General features: G+C 44.2%; 1 protein-coding gene and 1 long non-coding RNA gene across 4 annotated transcripts in view; one reads left to right on the plus strand and one right to left on the minus strand.

Moving 5' to 3' along the window:
• Positions 1-7,313, minus strand: part of GLIS3 (GLIS family zinc finger 3) — a 501,464-nt gene extending 494,151 nt beyond the window's left edge. Inside the window, exon 1 of one of the 3 annotated variants that reach the window (XM_004457407.5) lies at positions 6,709-7,313. Coding sequence is in view for 1 of the 3 variants with exons in the window: in XM_058301792.2 (XP_058157775.1) it covers positions 6,709-6,995 (287 nt within the window). In the remaining 2 variants the exon portion in view is untranslated. The remainder of the gene's footprint in view (positions 1-6,708) is intronic. The other 2 variants (XM_058301792.2, XM_004457408.5) reach the window with 2 other exon arrangements.
• Positions 4,804-14,795, plus strand: LOC111763885 (uncharacterized). Its single transcript, XR_002796624.2, has 2 exons — positions 4,804-4,932; positions 12,446-14,795. It is a non-coding gene; the product is annotated as an uncharacterized lncRNA (long non-coding RNA).
• Positions 14,796-16,714: the final 1,919 nt, after the last annotated feature.

The raw sequence follows: 16,714 nt of genomic DNA on the forward strand, positions 1-16,714 counted from the left end.
TCAACCAACTAATTGAATCAGGGTCAAAATGACTGACAATTATAGATCTTCCTCACTGGAAGGAGGGAACCTTGCCTGGACATAAAATCCCACTCTTACAAAGGGAAGACTAAAGGGAGGAAAAGGAAAAATTAATGCATAACTGTCTTTGAGAACTAAGTTTTCTAAAATGTGTTCCTAATATGAGTTAGCCATCAAATCCTGAGAAAGGGAATTTGAAACGGAAAAATGAACACATTCCCTATGATGTCACCACTGAATTAATTACCTGAATTGCAAAGAGGGAGCACCACATGGCCATGGTTGGAGACACAAAAGCTGCTTCTTAAAAAATATGAAAGAAAAGTAACTGGCGGGAGATTTTTCTTTAAAAAAGAACAGAAAAAAATCCAAGCTCACACAGAAGATACATAGATGGTAAAATGTGACAAATAAGAAGTGTTCTTTAACATTCAGTATGCATAAATAACTTCTCAGCCCATATGAATACCTATTTGTAAAGCTGAAAACCATGGTCCTTTCAAAATGGTAATAAACATCCACCTATGGAAGAGTCTAGAAATGAAATAGAATGTATCATTCATCAAGATCAAATAGTCAAGTGTATTAAAGAATCATTATCATTCCTGTAACTGATTTCTTTTCTTCAATGTAGTTATTGCTCAAAAGTGACCAATGTAACTATTTTTAGCTGGCAGTAGACAGAAGTTTTATACAAGTTAAACTGTGTTCACTGACATCACTGCAGAAGTATGAACATCCACAACAATGACTAGGCCCTAAACCAACATGACAACCTATTTATTAAAAAAAAAAAAAAAAGCCTTAAATGAATGACTCAGTTAAGTTACAGACAGAAATGGAATCTACTGGTCATGCTGTAAAGGTTGGGAAAACATTAATCCATTTCTTCACACACAAGAATAACAAGAATTCCTACATAGCCCCAGCATCTGGTTGGTTTTTCTGTGTACAATATGCAGCAGGCCTACAAATCAAACTTCATAGATTTGGCTCGAAACTTCAGAAATAACTGATATTCACAAAGTCTGACCACCTTATCAAGGAGGCCGGGACAGCGCCTGCTCTTGCGCCATGACCCTATCTACCCATCTGCAGTTCAGCAGGGCTTGCTGCACCTGAGGGAATGTGCAGTCATTCATGTTCTTGGCCTTGAACAGATCACATTAGGTAAGAACAGCCCCACCATCGTGCTTCTTCTCTAGACTGCCTAGAGCCTTCTCCAGACTTCTCTAGAGCCTCCTAATGCCAATTTTACAGACAAGTGCCCTGACTCTGCTCCCAAAGTGGAACAGATTGGATCCTTGTTTCTGTTTGTCCTATTCATTGCCTTCAAGTCCATTTGGATGATTCTTCTCCTCCACCCTTCTTTTTTCCCCCTTTTTCCTCATATCCAGATCCTATTCACCCTCCAAGACCACCGCAAATACCCACTTTAGACTTGGCTTATTCTCTTAGTCTCTATGTCTCTGATCTGTAAGATGGGGATAATTATAGTATTGGACCTATTTCATAGCAGTAGAGGTCAAATGAGATAATGCATGTTACATGTTTAGCACAGTGCCTGGTACATAAAGGACCCAATACATGTTAAATATCATTGTTCTACATACCTCATCACTTTCCACATTATAGTTATTTGACTATGTTTTATTTCTCCATTTAAATTCTAATTTCATTGCATTTTGGGCTACGTACTTTAACACGTACATAGTTGTTTTGTAGTAACCTATATATCTGTATTTTTCACACTACATTTTTCATACCTTCTCATGGATTAAATTGTATTCTCTTCCCCCCAAAAAATACATTCAAATTCTAACCCCTGGCCTTGTAAGTGTGATCATACTTAGAAATAGGATCTTTGAAGATATGACTAGTTAAGTGAAGCCAAACTGGATTAGGGTGGGCCCTAATCCAATAAGACAAGTGTCCTTATAAGAGGAAACTAAACATAAACAGAGAGAAGACTGCCATGTGACAGAGGCAGAAACTGAGTTATGCCACAAGCCAAGGAACACCATGGATTGCCAACAAGGCACTGTTAGAACCCTAAAGGCTTCAGAGGTAGGATGACCCTGCTGTCACCTTGATTCCATAGTTCTAAGCTCCAGAACTGTTGTTTCAAGATACCCAGTTTGTGGTACTTTGTGATAGCAGCCTAAGGGAGCTAAGATATACATATAGAGAGAGAGATTTTTTTTCATATTATGTTTATATATTCAAATACATAAACTATATTTACATTTTCATATTACATAGATTTAATACTGAAAAATATGGTATAAGAGAAATACAGAATTATATATTTATATAGTATATGCATCATTTATTGTCTGAATAAATTACAATATAAGTAAAGGATGATCATACAATCATGAATCCTATGCTTTGTGGCTTGCGCAACAAGCTTAATTACAGTTGTATGCCATACTCTATTCCTTTTTCTAATAGGAAAAAGTAGCAAAGAAACTGTGTTCCACTCTTTGGGGCAGACACATTATTCTTGCCTTTATCTTGGCACCCTCGTGAACAATGAAAACTCCTAAAGCAGAAGAACGAATACATTCAGTTCAGTACTTAGACCAGGCACTCCTTCTTTTGTTATAGGAGTTGTTAGCCACTAGCAGAGGGGCTGCCAATTTCACTCTGTGTTGTCATGGTGGAAGGAGCTCCTCAGAGCTCCCTCTGTTCTCTCTGTGCTGGTTTGAACACTACACATTTCACTTAAGTCAGTTTCCGTAATTAGACTATCATTAGGGTAGAAAATATGCCTTCTGCTTGTTGGTATTTTTCCTTAATCCTATCACATTCAATAATACCAAACCAAATAATTTCTGCAAGCCAAACTTCTCCAATCATCTTTAAGAGGAGTCCAAATGATTTGGCCCACTAAAAGGGTGTGTCAAGAGAAAAAAAGCCAGCCCCAAGAGCATATACTGAATGATTCCATTTACATAAGGTATTTTCAAAAGACAAAAATATTTGGTTAGAAGTCAGGACAGAGGTTATCCTTGGAGGAACCTGTGACTGGAATGGAATGTAAAGATGTTTCTAGGGTGCTTGTAATGTTCTCTTTTTTGACCCAAATACTGGTTACACTGGTATGTTCAGTCTCTGAAAAATCATCAAGCTTAAGATACGTATGCTTTTCTACATGGGTATTTTATCTTAATGAAAAGTGTAGCTTTTGTGTAAACTCTGCTTGAAAGTAAACTCTGTGTTCTGCTTGAAAGTAAATAAGAAACTAGGAAACTTTGGCACTTACACATCTTTTAATCAAATTACATATCAATGTAATTTTAAAGATTTTGTTATATATGTATATATCATCCTTCTTGAATGAGAAGGGCAACGTTTTTAGATGCCCAGATTTCATTTGTGCCATTTATTTGTTTTTTATTTTATTTTCAGCCCCAATTGAGTCTATGAGCCAAACAAAATTAGGGAAAAGTTAAGTCCTGTATTTCCTTTACAGGAAATTATATCCTGTACAGAAAATAATTACAGAAATACAGAAACTGATTTCTCCAGTGATAAGGATGTGTACAGGATGCTGCTTCCTGAATTATCTCCTTCAAGAAGTACTCCTATATACTGGGGAAATTACACAACAGCAGGAAAGAACACTCAACAGTAAAACAGACTAAGAACACTAAGCTCTCTTAAACACTGGAAAGACTACTCTCTGCCATATAAATGAAGGCAGCGCTGGTATAAAACATTAATTTGATATTAATTAACCTCTCCACCCTGTCTATTCTGGCCTGCTAGGATTTTCACCCACTGGGTAGACTGTGGATTCTATCAGTTTTAAAAAGCTGCCTTTCCTGTATGGAAACAATTCAATCCCAAGTATTCAACCCGGGAAAACTCAACTGCTATTAAGAATCTGAGTGGAATCAGGGCATCAGAGAAGATTCTGTCTCCAAACTCACCTGAAGTGAGAACTAAGGAAACAGAATTACAACAGCAATTGGATTTAACTTCTCAATATCAAGGCTTGCCGAGTCCTCTGAGCAAAAAGAGAAAGGAACTAACAAACTACCAATAAGGAAAGGTATTTTGAAAATGACTGGGGAAAAAATATGCCCCTTCTGTCCTTTCAAAGACAGTTTAGGGCTAGTCTGGTTGCAAAGACAACTCATGAAAACATAGGAAAAATGTAGTGCATTTAAAGGTGATCCTTAGACTTCAGCATGTTTCCAGTTGCAAAAATAGCATCTAACATTACACACTATTGTCTCTAAATCACTCCAGACTTTTTTCATGAACAATCAACATGTGGCAGATCCTTTTTCTGCAAACCTCTGCAGGTTCCACCGACTTCACCTATCACCACAGGAAGCAAACTTTGAGAGAGAAGAGATACAGCAACATTCAAACCAGCACAAAGCAATTTTGTACCAAAAATTTCCCTAGCTGAGTTTGAAAAAGGGAGGTATAGTGGAGTACAAGACAGAGGGGAAACGGACGTCTTGGCTAACTCCCAAGGCAGAAATCATGACTCATCAAAGCTTTCTGGGGGGACAGAAATGAGACTTTGCATTTGTCTTGAGTCAACCTTCTGGCCAAGAAAAGTCCTCTGGACAGGGAGTTGGGAAACGAGGCTTTTGTTCTGGATCTGCTACAGCTGGCCCTGAGACACTGGGTAAAATCTCTAAAACCTCTGGATCTCGGTTTCCTCGTCTGTACAGGGTCGCCAAGATCCCAATAGTCTATACTTAGGATTCCCCGTTCTCACAACCTAAGGGAATTGGTCCACTGGGGGGAGCTGGAGAACTTCCCTCTCCTCAAAACCCCAGGGCCCCGGGCCCCAACCCTGGGGAGAGGAGGAGGTCCTAGCAAAATGGGGGCCGCCTGCGTCTGCCGGCGGAGGAGAGGATGCAGAGCCCTCCTATCTGTAAAAAGGTTTGTAATCTAAGAGTCCAGTCCCCACGGACGCTGCTCCCCACGATTCCGGAAGTAACCTCCCACCGCCTCCTGGGTTTAAACGCTCTGGGGAACAGGGCGAAGTTGACACCGGAGAAGCCTAGCTGGCGGTGAGGACTACCGGGCAGTGAGTCGGAGGTCTCTCCAGCCAGAGGGATGCGCAGGGGGCCTGCCCGACACGGGGGAGGGCGCAGACCTTATCTGTTCGCTCCCCCGCCAGCTCGGCCGGCTGGAGTCGGCGGCTGGGGCCACTGGGCTCCCTGGTGTGGAGCGAAAGGCGGGTCGCGGGGGCGGAGACGACAAGGCCCTGTGGGGGTCGCGCTGCTGCGATCCGGTCACTCCCCAGCCGCCGCTGCCCCTAATCCTCCGCCTGGTCCGCGAGCTAGCGAGCGCAGCAAAACAAAACAAACTCGTGCCGGCTTCCTGTTGTGCAACCCAGTCCTGAGTAAGTCGGGGCCGAAAGGGCGCCGCCGCTGGCCCGCTGCTGGGAAGCCCGGGCAGCGGGGAGCCGCGCGCGCTGCCCCGCCGGGCCCGGATCCTGGGGAAGCCGTGGCTCGCCTCGATGCGCCCCGGAGCTCACGGTCCCATCGCCTGGAGCCCCCACCGAGCAAGCGTCCTAACCCTCGGGTCTTCTTTCACTAATCACCTCCTAAATACCACAAAGAATTCGGAGGTGGGGGCCGGTGAAACCAGAAACGACCTTTCCCAAACTTTCTCCCTCCAGGTACCTAATTGAATCATCCACAGGATGACAAATCCGCCAGGGCCAAGTTTTCCAGACACTTGGGTAACTTTCTCATCCCCGAGGTGACTTGTCAGCTCCAGTGAGTAACTTGGAAGTGTCGCTCGGGGCAAGGTGTGTGTCTAGGAGAGAGCGACTGCTCACTCACGCTTTCCAGAAAGTGGCCCTGGCAGTCTTCAAAATACACACAGGATCATTTATAGGGACTGGAGCCGTGCGCGGGACAACGTCCCCGAGACAGACACTTTCCAAACAGTGCTGACATTTTGTCGGGCCCTATTAAAATGTAAACGCGAGGTGACGACCCTGGTGGGGAGTGCGTGCGCCTCTGACTGTGCCTGCGCAGTTGCTGAAATGAGGAGTGTTACATTTACAGACGCGCGCTTTCGGGTCACTGGACCAGTTCCCGCGACAGACTTCTGTACCCCCAACCCGAGGACCTCCCGGGGCAGTAGGGACGCAGGCTTGGACGAGGCACATTGACTACCACTGCGTTCGTGGAGTTCCACAAACACGTGGAACTAGAAAAGGCAACAGACCAGTGTATGGGCGAGAGACCTCAGGTCACCCCAGCGATTCCCACTTGTCCAAAATTTCCCTTCGAAGGGGACTCGTGCGTGGCGTGCATCATGCCAGTGCGTGATTCTGAAACCCTCCGACCCCTTTAGTCTAAAAGAAAAACCAAAGACAAAAACTTCCGAACTAGAGAAACTAAAACCTTTTGGTTTCCTTTCCATCATCTAAAGACTGCGCCCTTTATCGGCTGACAAGCACACTGCCTGACTCTTGATTGAAGGCTGCTTATCATCTCAATAAACAGAGATCCTTTAGAAAATAAGGAGGGGTGGAGGTGCGCGTAGGCTTAAACCCGCGCGAACGCCACAGGCTCGGCGTGGACAAACTATTTCTAATTCCTAGTTTGCGTCTCAGAGCTCTAACTCCCCCACACCCTCCAGCGCCCGGTTTCTTCCCCTTTCTCTCCTGCGAGCAAAGTTCCTATGGCATCCACTTACCAGGTAACCGGGATTTCCACAACAAAGCCCGGCGTGCGGGTCCTTTCCCCGGCCAGCGCTGGCGAGTGACAGCGGGCGGCCAGCGCTTGCGAGGAGTAACTTGGGGCTCCAATCCTTCCGCGCGCTCCACGGGCTCTGCCTCCTTCGGAAACGAAAACTCCCATCCGAGCCGAGGGACGAAGCGAGGAAACCCGGCCCAAGTGCCGTGTGTGCGCGCGCGTGTGCGAGGGCAGCGGCGGCAGGGGGAGGAGGCGGCAGAGGGAGGGGGGTGGCTGGACCCTCGGCATCAGCTCATTCTCCCCTACACACACGCACTCACTCTCTCCCTCACTCAAATAATGTTTTTAAAAAGTTGAGTTTCGACTTTGTGCCTCGCCTGTCCGGCCCATCCTCATCCCGGGCCCGGGGGGGGGGGGTGCGGCTGGGGGCTGGCCCGGCGACGCTGGCTAATTGCTGCGGGGCGGGTTCCGTCGGGGGACTCGGGTGCGAGCCTGGACGGCTGCGGGCGGCGCACCGGCGCGGTGGGGCGGGGAGGGGCGGCGGGGGCGGCCCCGGGCTCCGGTGCCCGTGCGCGCCGCACTCTGGGCTGCCCGGGCAGCGCTGTGTGGACGGGGCTGCGGGGAGCAAGGAAGGGAAGGCGGGAGAGAGGGAGGGAGGGAGACGGCGGGGCGAGGACCGTGGATGTGTGTGCGGCCGCGAGGGCCGGCCTGCAGCCAGCTGCTTCCTGAGTGTGAGCGCAGGAGGGGGAGGGGGAGGCGGAGGGGGGGCGGGCTCGCAGGTCACCGGGCTGGCCAATTCGAAGGCCGAGCTCGGGTCACCCTCTCACGCGCTTGCACACGCTCCCCTGCGCCAGGGAGTCGAGGAACTCCAGAGGTGCGTAACGGCCGGGAGACGCTTCACTTTCGTCCTGGGCCTGATTTGTTGGTCTTGTTTCCTTTTCCTTAACTCGAAAAGGTGTCAGGATTCGGCAGGGTTTGGTGTCAAATCATGAAGTACAAGAGAAGAATATACCCAGAAGTAAAACTGAGAGAGAAGAAACTAAAAAAGTGAAGTATGGCAAAAGGGTCTTTCTGATATACAAAATTGGGTGCACAGGACAACTTCGAAACTGGATCTATGAGATCGGAAGAATACCTTTGGCATCTTTTTAAAGTAGAGTTTAGGGAAAGAAGAGAAGAAGGTGATAGAAGCATTTCAAGGGTGTAAAATTCTGAACACAGGCTGCTAGGAGTAGAGGCACATTCCCTGCATCCTTTGCATCTATGTAGTGAATAGTGGAGCTTTCTGGCTAAGAATTCATCATCCTCAGCTTCATATCCCTCGTAAACTGTGACCTTCAGCTTCATTCGATCAGAGCCCCCAAGAGAGTGTCACCAAGAAGGTTTATTATTAGTGGTTCCCTATAAGTATTGCAGTAGAATTAGTAGAATTAGGACTTCCATCTCAGGAATCCATGAATGTAATGTGCATAATATCCTGTCCGGGTAGACTTTTCTGCAGTAAGAGGATTATTCACCCTCATTAGTGAAATGCATTAGGATGCCACAAAATACTTAGCATTTCACCAATCCTTACATTCTATTCTAGGGCTGTGCATGCAAATATAAATTAGCTTTCAAGAAATAGATTCCATGGTCAAGATTGAAGCCCTCAACTATGCAAATGACTTACCCTGGAAAATGAAACCAAAATTTTTTTTTGCAATTTTCATTTATCTTTTTTTCAGAAGGAATATTACTAGAGTTGGTCTGTATCCATGATACTAACATCACAAAAGTCAGGTTTTCACAGTACTTTTTCTTAAGTCTGGAATCTTCTTTTCAAGACTCCCTATAGGGAAAGCATTTTGCCCCCTTTTCCTTAGGACATAAATTTATCAGAATGTTAATCATGAGACTATGTATCAGCAGAAGTGAACAGAAAGAAATAAATTGCTATGTGCTCAGGAAATATAATTTTGTCAGTTTTCCAGTTTTTCCCCTGTTCTTCAACTCCTTTTAAATAAAAGTATCCAAGCTCAAGATGGCAATAAATGGGTTCAACCAACACACAAAAAGAAAATACTCAGAAAACAAAGCATACAGCAACATCACACACACACAAAATAAAAGAAACCAAGTGGTGGAAATTGCCATGACTATTCCATTGTGGCTAGTTATTGCAACATGCCTGGCATTCACATAAAAACTCCTCCTTATTAACTCCAGCCATCAGGAGCAAAGCAAGATGGGAACGCTGACCCTTCAAATGCATCATGGGAAATTACGTTCATCCAGACTCTTGTGCTGTATGGGCTGCTCCCCAGGAACAAGACAAGGCTATTAGAAGCTGGAAAAAAGAAACCCTTTCTAACGTCCCCCATGTGTCCTTTCAAATACAATGGTTTGATGCATGAAATAGTATCTTGGGAGCTTGCTGAAGCTTCCAAAACTTCCCACTTGATGGGAAAAGCTTAGCTGAAAGGAAAAGTACAGTGCTATACCCTTCTTGAATCAATAGCTCATGAAAATAAAACACTGAGAAAGAAAGTCATGAAACATCAACCTGGAGATCCCCAAAATTCTTTTCACTTTTAAGAGCCCAAGGCGGGAATGCCATTTTTATTTCCATGGATCTTCACGAGCCTCTAGTGTTCCTAAGACCTTTACTTCTAAATAGATACAGTGCATTGGTTGAATTTTCCTTGGCCAGGAATGTAGATCTTCAACATCCTTATATTCCATAAGATGTAGTAAAAATGCAGTGACACAAATACAACCCTAGAGTGACTCAGAATGAGATCTCCTTCTCTCCTGGACTGAACTGGTCAGCAGGGGTGGGGGCAGGGGAAGAGTAATGAGAGACGGTGGGAAAGGAAGTAGTGTCTTTCAGAAATAACACTCTCCCCTCCCCATGAGCTCCCCATCTTGCTTAGGAATCACACCCTTGGCAGCCTTTCAACCAACTAGGTGGGAACTGCAGCTCAGTCAGTATCTTCCCTCTCTGGAGACTTGTGTTGTATGTGCCTCAACCACTGACTCAGGGCAGCTGACTCAGCAGACTGGACTCTGTCGCCAGCTCAAGTCCAGTTCTCACTCATTTGAGAAATATTCAGTGAGTACCTACTCTGTCCAAGGATTAAAGGAATCAACAGTCATAGGCATTGTACATGGGAAAATGTTACATAAATCATTTTGACAAGTGCCTGGAATATAGCAAGCCCTGAAGAAATGGTTGCATGCATTATCTCATCTAATCCTCAAAGCATTCGTATGAAATGGCCATTATGAATGCCTGACTTAGAGGCAAGGAAGCTGAAGCTCAGAGAACAGTCAGAGAAAGTTGGAAGCAGAGCCAGGTTTGCCTGTCCAGAAGCCCGGGGTTCTCTCACCTTTACTGTGTATGCTCTTTGAATGTGTGCAGAGCACACTGCAGGTGTATAAAGTGCAAGGCATCTCTGATCAATACTGGGCCAGCATAATTAACTGTGCAGGGAGTGTGGAGGAGGCAGGAATAATTTCCCACAACATGACGTGGAGTACCTTGCCTGTCCGAACTGGACTTCAAAGACTGGAGAGAGAATTGATAAGCAAAGGAAACCATTCCAAGTGAAAGAATCAGCACCAGAAGAAGGGCATGAAATAATGGCATAGACCTGCATGTCTGCCCACATAAAGCTAGAGTATAAAATAAGAATGTTTGCAATTTTGTAACTGTAGCAATGGAACACAGTGGACGCCCAGAGGGAACATCCTAACAGCAAAACTTCAGGAGAACTGTTGTTTGTGTTGATCTGAATGATCTGACAGCAAATCATTTACAAACTTGCAAAGATTCCTACCCCCAGTAAGGTGTCCTTAGAGAGAAAAAAAATTTAACCCCAAAATGCAGATAGATTGAGTTAAAAGCACCGGTGATATTATGCCTATTAAAATACACACACACGAAAAAAAAAAAAACACCAGGGATTTGGCAAGAGTCCAGTTATATAGAAATGCAGTGGAAAAGATGAGTGTTTGCCAACTTAAGGATAAAAATTTTCCATTTTACTTTCCTAAGAGAGAAGTATAAACAGAGGAATGCAGCAAATTTCACATTATGTTATCAGTGCTTGAGACCCTAATAAAACCTTTGGGCTGGTCTTTCCACTAATTTTGCCACAAATGCAGTCAACCCAAGCTCTCCAGCTTACACATCAGTGATGAAATTCTAAAAATTATTTTGGGCATCTATTATATTCATAGCATCATACCTCTTTTCCCTTCTAAGGTCAAAACTGTCAGTCACAGTCTAAAAAGTCTCACTCCAAGTATAAGCAACCAAAATGTCAAATATCTTACTCCATACAATATCACTCAGTCTTCTTTGATTGGTAAATGTTTTCTTCCTGTTTTATACAAACCCAATTGAGATACATCTAGTATTCTACAAAAGTCGGTGGTATATTTCTTGACATACTTACTAAGGTACATCTACAAAGAGCTTACCAAAAAAAAATCCATAAATATACACAAGATTCCAGAGCCAGCTAGTTTCCCACTCCTTTACCACTTTACATCCATACCAACCACTTATATATGGTTTTATAATATTAATTGTATGGTCATGATGATTCATGACTGTGTTCCAGAAATGCCTTTCAATGATTATCATTTACATTTCTTCATAAGCCTTCCAAGGCCTGGCAATAGTGCTGGGCACAAGTAAGTAATTAGTGCTAATTAATTAGTTAATGGATTGATGGGTTAATTAATGAGAGCAGAAAAGAATTGTTCCCCTACTTTCAGAGATGGTGAATAACATTGACAATTTATTTTGGGACATGTATGTAATCATTTCAATACTTGGAAAGATTCTAAAGAAAGATCCTCTTTCTATGTCCACCCCGTCCCCAGGCCCTTCATTGTAAACTGAAGATTAAAATAGTGTTTTCTCTTTCTTGGGGAAGAAAATTCAAAGTCTCCAGGCAATACTTAGAGTTAGGAGTGCAAGCCTCCCCCTCTCCTGTCCCTGTCTGAGACCCTGCCACCTCCTTCATACCACCCCGAACCAGACCATTTGCATCTCACTCTTAAATCTACCAAAAGAAGAAAAAACATAGTAAATGACGGGGAGAAAAGGGAAGAAAGGAGAAGGAAAAGATGAAATAAGGGTGCAGAGAGGAAGGTGAGTTAAAAGTGAAAAAAGTGGGGGGAGGAGAGGAAATGAAGGAGGCAGGACAACATTAGGGCACCACCGGGGATAACTGAGAACAACAAAGACGTTTTGGGTGGGATTACCTTTAGAAAAAAGTGATTCCATGGCATGTAACCTCCTCCCCGACTCACTTCAAGTTCCAATACACCTGGAAGTGGTTTTAAATGAACTTGGAAATTTTCTAAAAATCCTAAATCCCTATGATGCTAGAGCATTCAGGAGACTTTCACACACATGAACACTTCTTTTCCCTTTTCGCTGCTGTAGATCAGGGAAGAGTGTAATTGTATTGTCCACTGGACAAATGACCAATTACCCCTCAAAGGAGACCAGCTCTGAGTAAGAGTTGTGACTTCCTTCAAGCTGGGGCACTGTTCCAAGTTCATTATCTGTATTACTTCACTTAATTCTTTCAACATCCCAATGAGGTAGGACACAGCACAACTTCCATTTTACAGATGAGAGAATAGAGGCCCAGAGAATCACATAACTCTTGGTGCATGTGGCCAGGCTTCACGCCAAACAGTCTCCCATACTAACCAGTACTCTCTTACTCTTTCAGGGCAGGAAGCCCTTATTCTGCAAGTCATTTATTTGTTCATTCACTCAAGCAGGGGATGTATTGAAGGGAATATGGACTTCAGAATGAAAAAACCTGGGAATCACAAGTCCGCCACTTACTGGGAAACCATGGACTTATAACTGAACCACGTAGAGCTCGGTTCCACTACCTGAGCTATTGCAAAGACTGGATGGGAATTATGACACTGCCAGCTTGCATGTGCAACCAGGGCTTCCCCATTGGTAAGTGACACAGCCAGGAGCTTCAGAAGAAAGTGGCCCCAGCGCCAGCTCCAGGGAAGAGTTTGATGGCTCTGAGAGAAATCTCACACTGCTTGTCAAAGTGAATGACTCTGAAATCCAGGCCTAAGCCGATCCATGCACAGAATTCCCCTGGCCACAGGGATTGCTTCAAGAACGGGCTTTTGCCCAATTTGCCAATGAGATGCAAAGGAAAATTCTTTGATTGCTTCAAAAAAGGAGTTTACTCACACATTCTGGGGAGCCAGGAGGAGGTGTCCTGTCCTTCTCTGTGTATTGTGGAGATGGAAACAAAACTGTTTTCCCCTCTAGCTTGTACAGAAAGCAGACATTCTGAAGAGGGCCTAGTGAAGAAGTTTGCAGAAAACAGGAGCCAGGACCCTAAATGAACCACACCTGATCTTCACCTGACCTCTGGACTCTTCCGTTTGTAGGAGCCAATAAATCCCTTTTAATTTTAAAGCCATTCTGAGTTTTCTGTTACTTAAAGCTGAATAATGCACAACTTCCAAATGTACCCAAGGTATCCAAAGCACCCTGGAGGGTACAAGAATAAACAAGACACCCTTAAAGGAGTTCATCACCTGTTATATAATCGAATTTATGGTATATATTTTCAAGTTTTGTGACATCGTTATGGCTCATGCTCTCTGTTCAGGATCTTCCTACCCTTTGGTCAGTGTAATATTAAGCAAGAGACATGCCACTTCCCCAGTAATTACACAATGCCCCCTTTCAGACCAGCTGGTCAACCTTTGGGGGTCAGCTAGAGTAGCTTATGCATATGATTGTCAAACAACTGCCTTGAAAAGCCAGGCCATTTCTGCATGTTCTCAGTTACTGGTTAACAAATGTAGCCCCAGAACTCAGCACCTATTAAGAAATATATGCATTCTCAAATTCCTTTTGAAATTGGACTTCTTCTCATTTCCAGATAAACCAGAGCCTCCAAGATTTTCCTAAGCTGCCATTCAGAAGTAGAAAGGAATTGTATAGAAGTGCCTGCCCGGGCATCTCTGAAACCCACTCATTTTTGCTGGTGGTGCTTTTGTCTTTAATCCTACCTTAGAAAGTTTCAGTTCAGCCTCGAACACTTACCCCACCCTCATTCCTTTCTGTGTTCTGTTTCATAACTAAATGTCATTTAAAACTCTACTTATAGATACCATTTGGGGCTGTTGGCATAAGTGGCAGGGGCAGAGAGTTCTTAGATTCTGGACTGAATCTAGGGCCCAGTAGTTAGATAATTTGAACTCGATAATAATGATGTTATCTAGAAGGTTGCGTTTTTCTTTCTGTTTTTCTTCCAGCAAGAAGTGGACATTAAGGAGAATGTGATAGACCATCAGCTTAAGGCACAGTTCAGTTATGGTAATAATAACAACTCACATTTGTCAGGAGCCAGGGGCTGAGCAAAGTACTTGGAATTCATGACCTCATTTAATCCCCACTGGCCCCATGCGCAAAGTGATAGAGCTGGGACTAGAACCCAGTTCCCTGTGGCTCCAGGGCATGTGCTGTTAGCTGTGACACTGTCCTGCTGCGTATGGCACTGCTTATGTAACATATTTTGATGAGCTTTGTGGTAAACATATGCAAAATGTAAAAACAAAGAATGTTGTAAAAATAGTATATACAATGGCCTGTTAAATGACACCCCCAGATGACACCAAACTACTGGTAGTTCCTCAAAGCCTGCCTTGCCTGCTCTCCCAAGCCCCTAAGGCTTTTCCCCTGTTATTCAATTTCATGGAATGACCTTCAAATGACCAATGAAGATTATCCAGATTATTCAGGTGGACCCAATGTGATCACAAATGTCTTTAAAAGTGGAAGAGAGTCAGAAGAATGGGTCAGAGAAAGGACAAGGTCAGAGACATGCTATGTTGCTGGCTTTGAAGACGAAGGAAGGGGCCATGAGCCAAGGAATGTGGGTGGCCTCTAGAAGCTGGAAAAGGTGAACAAACAGGCTTTCTCTTAGAGCCTCCAGAAAAAAACAACAACCTGTTGACACACAGATCTTAGCCCATTGAGACCATGATGAACTACAGAACTGTTAAGAAAATAAATTTGTTGTTTAAGCCAGTAAATCTGTGGTACTTTGTTATAGCAGTATTAGAAAACAAAGCCCCTTCTTAGCTCTCCTCTCTCCCTTCACCCACAGCGCCAGGCTCCACATGAACATAGTCCTTGACTGAACTGAATCCTAATTATATTATTATACCAGGCTCCACATGAACATAGTCCTTGACTGAACTGAATCCTAATTATATTATTTAGAAACTGGGTCTGTACATCCCAGACCTGGCCTTAATCCTTCAGGAGCACTATTAGTGGGCACGGGATTGGTCTGAGAGCCCCGATGGTGCCACTGCTCACCTTCTCTTGAGGAAGGAAGGACACGGTTGAGGGAAATGACCAAAAGGCCATGAACTGGGAAGAAGGGGTGGGAAGGAGAAGGAGGATGTAGGAAGGAGGAGGGTAAATGGTTTGATAGGAAAAAACAGAGGAAAGGAAGAAGGAGGGGAGGACTGAAGGAATGGGAGCTGGGAGAGGCTGGATGAAACTAGAGACCTAGGAGGGGAAGTGAGCTGGAGAAAGAAGAGGGAAAGAGAGAATAAAGAGGAGGGCCCTTATCCTCTGCCCACCCCCCACCTCCCATCTGAAATACCCTCCCCTCCCCTGCGTCTTGAGCTCTACCCCACCCTGCAGGATCCAGTTCGAGTTCCTCCTTCCTGGCAGTGGGTCAGCTCTTTAGAATCACTTAGGGAAGCTTTTCATGCAATTGGCCAGGTCTTACCCCAGAGGTTCTGAGTTCATTGGCCCAGGGGCGGGGTGTGTGTGGGTCTGGTTTTTTTTTTATCAGCTTCTCAGGTGATTCCAATGGGAAGCCAGGGTGGAGAAGCACTGCCACAAAGCTACCCCTGGCCTCTTCAGCTCAGCTTGCATGGCCCCTGCCATCAAACTCAGAATCCTGTCTCTGCCCCACACTTGGCACTTGTCTCCTAAAACTGGAGAAGCCACACAGAGAGGATTTAAGGGCCCAGACTCATGAGCCAAACTGCTGGGATTCAGTCCCAGGTCCACACCTAACAGCTGAGCAATCCTGGGTAAGTCAGTTAACCTCTCTGTGGTTGTCTCTTCATCTGCAAAACAGGAATGATTATAATAATGGTATTTGCCTTATAGTCTTGTTTTGAAGATTAAATTAGTTAATATTTGTTAGGCACTTAGAACAGCGTCCACCACACAAAAAGTACAATGTAAGCATTCGTTAGCTAAAATAATCAGCTTACATCATCTCCAAATTGTTGCTCTGTGGCACCATGCTGTTTAACATTGGCTTTTGTGTGCATGCCCTCCCCCCTAGACTTACAACTGCACAATCCTATAATTTCCACTACACCAGTGCTCCTGTTCTCTACGTACTGGGTACTCAAAGTCTAAGTGAACAAAGCAAAATCAGGAAATAATACCAAAAAAAAACCATAATCTGTTTATCATAATCCAGAATTGGCTCTGAGTTAATTTTTTTTTTAAGAATAGTTATTTAAGTAATTACCCACTTATACCTGGAGCTCCTCCCTGACCAGCAAGTCCTCGTAGAAATGAAACACAGAACACTTAAATTTTAATGCGGGTAGAAGTAACACTGAAAGTGTGAAGTAAGGACGAGTCCTGAAGTGGCTACTGAAATTACAGCAATTCTGACTCTCTAATGTTAGGGAAGGGTGGAAAGTGGGCTAAAAAAGAAGAGGGCTAGAGGTTATGGAAAATTATCCAAGCGAGGGGAAAGAAAGACCACAGCCGGCAAACTTTCTAGTTCGTCTTTGTGCATTTCAGAGCTTTATTTGGATGACTGATTTACATACACATTCATGTACATTTTAACTCTGAAAGTAGATATTCCATATGTGTGCTTTATAATCTTCTGAAAACGTTTTAACTATTCTCATTTATTTTTTATCTTTACCAGTTGGCCTGGGTTTTTTTCCCTCACAGTACATCA

This window comes from Dasypus novemcinctus, chromosome 8, assembly GCF_030445035.2.
Source record: "Dasypus novemcinctus isolate mDasNov1 chromosome 8, mDasNov1.1.hap2, whole genome shotgun sequence".
Lineage (NCBI taxonomy): Eukaryota > Metazoa > Chordata > Mammalia > Cingulata > Dasypodidae > Dasypus > Dasypus novemcinctus.